Source organism: Prosopis cineraria, unplaced genomic scaffold (genome assembly GCF_029017545.1).
Source record: "Prosopis cineraria cultivar Desert tree isolate PC_DT_omini unplaced genomic scaffold, ASM2901754v1 PC10, whole genome shotgun sequence".
NCBI classification, from domain to species: Eukaryota; Viridiplantae; Streptophyta; class Magnoliopsida; order Fabales; family Fabaceae; genus Prosopis; species Prosopis cineraria.
In genome coordinates, this window is record NW_026555341.1 from 7,584,686 (window position 1) to 7,592,769 (window position 8,084).

General features: G+C 33.9%; 1 protein-coding gene across 4 annotated transcripts; it reads right to left on the reverse strand.

The window, feature by feature from the left end:
- Positions 1–2,074: 2,074 nt before the first annotated feature.
- LOC129322329 (uncharacterized) lies at positions 2,075–6,203 on the reverse strand. Of its 4 annotated transcripts, XM_054968614.1 has the most exons (4): positions 5,990–6,202; positions 4,729–4,825; positions 4,448–4,638; positions 2,075–4,275 (listed from the first exon to the last, which is right to left on the reverse strand). In XM_054968614.1, the coding sequence occupies exon 4, from the start codon at positions 4,199–4,201 to the stop codon at positions 2,363–2,365; it is 1,839 nt and encodes a 612-aa protein (XP_054824589.1). In that variant the 5' UTR covers positions 4,202–4,275; positions 4,448–4,638; positions 4,729–4,825; positions 5,990–6,202; the 3' UTR covers positions 2,075–2,362. The 4 variants fall into 4 exon arrangements, with proteins under 4 accessions (XP_054824589.1, XP_054824585.1, XP_054824586.1 ...); XM_054968610.1 differs by having other exon boundaries at positions 2,075–4,638; positions 5,990–6,203; XM_054968611.1 differs by having other exon boundaries at positions 2,075–4,638; positions 4,729–4,829; positions 5,990–6,203.
- Between the last annotated feature and the right edge of the window lie 1,881 nt (positions 6,204–8,084).

Sequence of the window (8,084 nt, forward strand, 5' to 3'; positions counted from 1 at the left end):
GAAGATCAAATGGAATATTTTATCCTCATGTATCCAAGTTTCAGAAACTTCAAGATCTGGATTGAAAATTAACCCTTTATTATTATTTAATTAATATTTAATACTTGTTTATATTACAAAATATATATATATATATATATATATCTCTATCTTTAATGCCCTCTTTATTAAAAAATATAAAGCATTTTGTGTCTTTTAAAATATAGTCATTACCTTTTTTTTCTTCAAAAGTGCACCTATTAAATATATTACTTATTTTATATTTTTTAGGATGAAACATTTGATTAAATAGGGATAAATATAAGATTTCTATATGTTGAAGGTGAGATTCGGTTAAAAATATTTTATATTTTTTAACAGAGGGAGTATAAAATAAAAATTTAAATTTTTGCCAAACAAAATTTAAGATTTCTATATGTTACGATTCCAAGAGCATCTTAATGATAAAATTAAATGTAATTTAATTATTTGAAACATGAAAAGTGGTTTCAACAAAATTTTGCAACAAATCATTAGAAATTCACTTTGCAATTGCATCCTTTGAGGGAAAAAACTTGCGAATTTGAGCTCATCTGGTTGGCGGTTTTATTACTAATTAAAAGTGGATCTTAAACTTAAAAACATTAACAATAGTTAGTTAAAGAATTCATTTAAGTCCTGTTCGGTTACTGTAATAGAATGAATTAAAAAAATAAAAGTAAAAATAAAATAATTAAAGGAATAATAAACTACATTTATAAAAAAATGGGTAATTTAATTCATAAAGTTGAGAATCATGATTTATAAAATTTTTAAAGGGTGTGAATAATTTTTATATTTATAATATATATTAATGAGTTTTATCATGTTTATTATGAGGAAGAAGGAAAATATAATTTACTTTTGTATTTATTTTTTAAAAAAATTAATCTTTTAGTCTTTCAACTTTTAAGTCACTTGTAACTAAGTCCCTCAATTATGCCTCGTTGTGACTCAGTCCCTCAACTCTGACTCGCTTATAACTCAATCCCTTAACTTTTGAATTGCTTACAAATTAGACCCTTAACTTTTGTTAATTTTTTTTCATGTTAGCTTATATCTCACATCAATGAGCAAGAAAAGGGTATTTTAAAATAATATATGAGCATTTTTTATCTCTTTTATTTGATAAGAAATTTTTTTAAAAAAATTAAAAAATAAGGACCGAGTTATAGGTGAATCAAAAATTGAGAGATTGAGTTATAGTAAATTATAGTTGAGGAATTGAATCATAACGAATTATATTTGAGAAACTGAGTTATAAATAAGTTAAAAGTTGAAGGATTAAAAATTTTTTCGCTCATCTTATTCTAATAGCGAAACGGGACTTTATTTCGATTTGATCTGCGAAAAAAGAAAAGTACATCAGGCATCTATATACAGTATAAGTTGAGGTGCCCAAAGTTGGTACCCCCACATGCGCAATTTGAGAATAGGAAAAATAGTACAAGATCTTTAACAAATATTATTCACAGATAATAATTAATATATGAAATTAATTGATGTTAAAATAGTTAAATAGATTTCTTTTTTTTTTTCCAATGAGAACATATTATTGATTCTTATTTGCTAATAATATTCTCAACAGTTCTTGAGTGTGATTTTAAGAAAATATAATAATTTAATTATAATCTTGATTGTCTTTTTTGTTTAAAGTATATTTTCACGATCTCATATTTTTCAAAAAATGTACTTCATGGTTTCTCAAATTTTATTAATATATGCAATTAAATATACTTCTGAATAATGTTTTTACGAAGAGCTCTTAGAACATCTCTTACAGGCGAAAAGATTTCTAATTTATATCATATTAAAACATGTTTAAGTGCTGCTTCTTGCCAGAGAACATCAACACACGTCACTCACTCTCCAAGTCCTTACTAATTTAATAATTTTAATCTTCACTGGCCATATAAAACGCAGCCTCATAAAATCTGTAAGAGAAGCGTGGCCAAAAGTAAAACAACCACAATCTATTCTGCGAAAACCTGTCAAGCAGTTATTCACGCAAACAATGAACTCCTAAAAAAATAACGAACACTATCAACAAAAAGGGTTTTAGGAAAAGGCTTTTATTCCATGTAGAATACATAGCACACCAACAGAACGTTTTATCAAATATTATATGTACAAAGGATGAGCAAACAAACGCCAAATACCAAATTGAAGTACAATAAATATCCTACTTTGACACTGTTCCCTCCATAAGAATGCCAGCAACTTCGGAGTCCTCCCACCGCCAAGGTTGATAGAATAACCACCAATGATCAATGATCAAACATAAAAGGGAGCATACACGCCATGAAATTTGCCAACTTTAAAGACCAATAGCAACAACAAGCCTTTAGATCCAACTCTGTCGCCAAACGTAAGGTTTAACTAGCTCAGATGGATCACTAACCAAACCTCTTCTGCTAGTTGAACCAAGGCCAGAACTCCCCGCCAGCATTGCCAACAGACTCCCACCATGCACCCTACCTTCAGGAACAGCAACTGACATTGGCAAGTGGCTACCTTCACCGGCTGAGACACGAGCACTCACAGCAGCAGTTTCCACTTTTTTCAAATTCATATCCATGTCTCTGACAGTAACTACCTGCTTTAGTTCATCTGGTTTACTAACATGAGGATCCTGAACTGATCCCAAGGAAACACCACCGTGAACCCTCTTATCCTGCACCAGTCCATTATGAAGTGCACAGAGACCTGTTTTGCCCCTTGCAAATGAGTTACAAGGGCCGCCAGGCTGGTTGCTATATTCTGACCCAGGATGGCCCCAGGAGCATCTCTTCCCCCCACCATGTGCCTTGCAAAAATCAGTGCTCCCTTGCGCACTCTTTCCACACGCTTCAAACTTGCACCTCTTGCCTCCCCCATGTCTCACACAATAATCAGTCCGTCCCCTAGCACTCTTGGTGCACTCTGGCACAGCACATCTCTTTCCACCCCCATGTGCCACACAGAAGTTGGTGCCCCCATGCACACTTTTAGTACAAATCCCACCACCTTGGTATGCACATCGCTTTCCTCCACCGTGGCCCTTGCAAAAGGGGGTGCTCCCTTCAGCACCCTTAGTGCACCCTGGAGCAGTACACCGTTTTCCCCCACCATGTGCTTTGCAGAACATTGTGCTCCCTTGGGCACCCTTTGTGCATCCAGGAGCTTGGCATCGACGACCTCCACCGTGAGAAATGCAAAGACCTGATAGTCCTTCTGCACTCTTGGTGCAATTTTCTCTCTGGCATCTTTTGCCACCACCATGCCGGATACACAATCCTGATTTTCCTCTAGCAGCTCGAGTACAACCCTCATGACTGCATCTCCGGCCACCACCATGAGCAATACAAAAATCTGTACGCCCTTCCGCACTCTTCGTGCAACCAAGGAATTCACATCTCCTGCCACCCCCATGGGCCTTGCAGTACACAGTCCGACCCTCAGCTCCTTTGTGGCAACCAGGTTTCTGACACCGCCTACCCCCACCATGAGATATACAACGTCCAGAAGCACCCCTGGCTCCTTTTCCACATCCCTCAACTTGACATGTCTTAGAACTACTACTGCGATGATGTGTCTGTTGCTGCTGCGTTACCCCAGAAGTACAGGTGACTGCACTTGGTGTATTTGATGGGAGGTCCAAAACAAAGGGATTCTGGCTGAATTCCCTTGAAGCATGAGTTGAAATGAAGCTAGTGCCTGTATTAAAGGAAGTCTTCAATGATGGTAAAACAATTCCTTCCTTCCAACTGCAAGAAGTTGATCCCTCATCTGCATTTTGTGCCCCACTTAATGCTAATGGCATCTCCATGCTCAATGGAAGAGGCAAGGGGCTTGGATGAACACTAGTAATGTCAGACTCGGAGGGTCCAGTGGAAAGGCTCAACTCCAAATCAACCTTGGGCTGCAATTGCAAGGTCTTCAAATTTGAAGCAGCAGGTTTTTTCAGACTCTGTGCCTTTTCAGAACCAAGATGAAGTGTAAAGTCCAGCTCAATATCCATAGAGGATTCCTCATCAATTTCTTTGGCTGAAGACATAGCCGTGCAAGCAGTAGCTGAACTTCCCTTGCTGTCTGAAGAACTTGTTGAACGCCCAAGCCCAAGAGACAAAGAAGAGCCAATGCTCTGGCCCGTGCATCTATCCATTAACTCCCACTTTCTTTTTGTTCCCTTTGAGGAGGACATATAGGGAACTGAAGAACAAGGGGAATCAAGTCGTAGGATGGTGTCTGTGCCATAATCCACTCCAACTCCATCAACTTGCATAGAGTTTCCCAAAATATTAAATGCATTAAGAGAATGATTAGCAGACAAACCCAAGTTCTGGAACCTCCCGTCCATAAATCAATTGCAGAACTAATAACTAACTCTAATCAATTTATACAGAACAGCCTGCCTGACTTCAGGGTGAATAATTATATAACTATATACCTATCTCTACAGAATTACGGTTAGATGTTAGATGTAAGAGTACGATGCACCCCCACTGACAAAGCCAGAAGTATCACGTCGATCCATCTAATGGAAGTTTAAACAGTGGCTGAGTTTATGAGTTGTTGCAAGAGCAGACTAATCCAGCAAGATCTAATTCTTTCAAAAGTTCAGCTTGGATGTCAATCATCCTGTTAGAAAGAGATCACATTAGTAATGGATACGCAGACATTATAAATCATCCCAAATTTTTGAGTGCACAGAAGAGTCACAACACATACCAACTCCAAGAGATTGAAGCTTTGACTCATTAATATGCAAGAAGAAAATGTGAACCCAAGCATTCAAACTTAGTTGCCCAAAACTTGACTTCAGTATCTGACTTACAAAAAACATAAATTCTAAAATAATTATTCAAACTGTTGGGGCTATACCACAGCAGATAACCAAACGGTGGCATGGATGCCTATCAAAAAGCAAGAAATTCAAAGAAACCAAACCAAAAAAAAAAACGGAATAATAGTCAGTAACCTTGCATCATTCTCCAAATTATTTAACATTTTAAAAGACAAGAATGGAAGAATAAAACATAAAAGTTATTTATTCTTCAATCCGTATAATCTCTCCTATTGATCAAAAGGGTTAAGGCTTGGAACATGGTGTTGTACATATTCAACGCCAAAATGATGACTAGGGCTAGAAATTCGAAAATAGACAAACAATAGGCAGACAACTAGAAATGATAAAATTGGATTAAGAAATTAATCCAGAATCTTATCAATTCAAAATTAAAAACAACACAAGAATACATATAATGATTGGAGAGAGATCAAATCATGATTATTATCATAATTATCGTGATAATCCTAATGAATTCAAAATATGTCTTCCCCATCAACCGGCCAACCCAACAGCAAAACATATAATAGCTGATAGGCGATAGCATTCTCAAAACGTGTGCAAGAGAAGGTACTCACTTTTACACTGTAACATACTTAATCACAAGCAATGGAGGTGAAAAGTAATCGAAGTAGCATGTACCATGAGCCGGAAAAAAAAAGTATTTTAGAATGAAATGTGTAAATTGAAAAGGTAAGTAATGAAAAAGAAGCGGGGAATCGCAAAACAAATCAAAGTGATCGGAGTTAATCCGACGGTGGGTTGCAACACTAGAAGTTGCCGGATAAATAAAAAGACTGGTTTTTTCCAGCTTTCACCATTCTATTCACGGAACTAATCAAACTTTCCAATTTTTCACTCAGCACCAGAAGGGCTGCAGTATTGAGAGTTTAAAAGAAGATTACACTTTTTTTATCCTTCAGCCAAAGTGCATCCTCCTTGCAATTCACACAATCCCAGCAATCAAAGAGATAAATTGATAGCGTAAAAGACCCGAAAACGACAGCGAAATTGATAGGAGCATTAAACACAGAAGAGTTCCGCATGACCGGATGGGAATACACTCATTACAGATCAGATTGAATCCCAGGGGGGAAAACAGGATTTTAAGATTCAACAATGAAGAGCTTGAAAAAGAGTTACCTAGTTCATGGATTTGATATGATAGGGAATTATCGGGCAAGACAAATAGAGTAGAGGAAGAGCCTTAGGGTTTTATAAGGCGGCAAGGACGAGAAGGATTTGGTTGGGGTGAGAAACGCGAGCGAGACCGACAGGGAACGGTGAGGTGTAAGGGATGGTAATAATAAGGGATGAGAATGCGAGTTCAGGGTCACGGCGCATGCTTGGATCCAGACGTGGCTGTCTTTGTAAGATGGAGAATGGAGCGACTAGGGTTACGTTTCTATTTTCTTTTATCATTATTATTATTATTTGATGGAATGTTTATTATTCTCTCCTCATATTTTTAATAAAATATTATTTTTTTAATAAAATAGTTACCTATTTTATAACGAACTCTATTTTTTTATATTTATCTTTTTAAAATACCTTATAATAAATATAAAATTATTAATTAATAATTACACTTTTGACAAAAAAGTAATGATTATATCTCAAAAAATTAAAAATACAATCTTATGAGATGGAGAATGGAGCAACTAGGGTTACGTTTTTATTTTCTTTTATCATTATTATTATTATTTGATGGAATGTTTATTACTCTCTCCTCCAATATTTTTAATTAAATATTATTTTTTAATAAAGTAGTTACCTACTTTATAACTAACTCTATCTTTTTATATTTACCTTTATAAAACATCTAATAATAAATATAAAATCATTAATCAATATCTTATTATTTTCATTATTATTATGTTGGAATATTTTCAAAAGAAAATAGTGTAAACTAAGAAGTTAGTCCCTCCAATACTATTTATATGATACTTTTTAAAAATATTTTTTAATTTAAAATATAAGATATCTTATAATAATTAAATTATTTTTTTAAAAAATTTACCCTTTTTGATTAGTATAAAGGTATTAGTATAATTGTATCATTATTTAAACTCAAAGGCACATGTCATTTTTTATTATATAAAAAATAAATTTTTTTTAACATGCATAAAATAATTAAAAAAATTTTACAATAAAAATCAGCTGAAGCATGTCTTTATGAATTAAAAAACTTTTATGAGAGATTACATGGAGAGTTATAGTTACCAATGCTGTGTTGCTCTAAATTCTTTTTATGGGAAGTTATTCTAAATAACTATTGGTTAATATTAATTATTAAATTACGTAAGTTCATGAACTAATATGAGGATATTTATGAATTAATATAAGAGTTATGAGCCAGCATTAATTATAACTTTTAAAAAAAGTTTTACTATTTAAAATGCATCATTTTAAAGCATCACTTCAATATTTATAAATAATCCTCACCATTACTTATTTGAGACATCTAAAAAAAATGCATACATTAAAACCTATTGTTTTTATTCTTTTGAATGTATTAAAAATAAAGTGAAACTATCATTTTATAAAAATTATTATTGTCTCAGCTAGAAATTTGATATACTCGAGAATCTTTACCGTATTTTTAAAGAAATTCACACTTAACCCAATTTGCATCCAAAATTTATAATAGATGAGACATATTAAGCCTAAAAAAGCACTGTGCACAACTTTCTTTGTTGCCCTATTTATTTTGTTCCTAGGAGCCATGGCCACAAACATATTATTATTCTCACAGTAACTGATTAGTGTGCTATGTTTTGTCGTGTTTCTGATAGTCGTGCGGGTGAGAGTCTCTCAACCCAAGAACTGATAAAAATTACTCTCAACCCAAGAACTGATAAAAATTACTCATAAAATTTTATACTTGGGATTAGCTTTGGTGGTATTCCGAGGACAGAATACAAATATTTATAGTTTAAATATTACTCATATTTAAAAGGGATTAAAATGGCTGTTTGATTTGATTTTTCTTCGTCCGAACGGAGGACAAGTTTTTTTTTTTTTTTGACCAAAAAACGGAGGACAAGTTGAAAAATGGATTTGCACATTTTCTATGGGCTCCATTGACTTCAGCTAGCATAAATGATGGGACTTGAATATAACCAGCGGGCAATGCCGCAAAACAGCGTGTAAAAGTTTGATGTTAAAGGTTAAACTAAACATTTATAAAATGCCACTATCTTTATTTTAAATTATGGAATATTTAAAAAAATTATTT

What these genes read in the sequence shown, in the direction of transcription:
- LOC129322329 (XM_054968613.1), bottom strand. Translation starts at nt 4,357, where the DNA reads ATGGACGGGAGGTTCCAGAACTTGGGTTTGTCTGCTAATCATTCTCTT.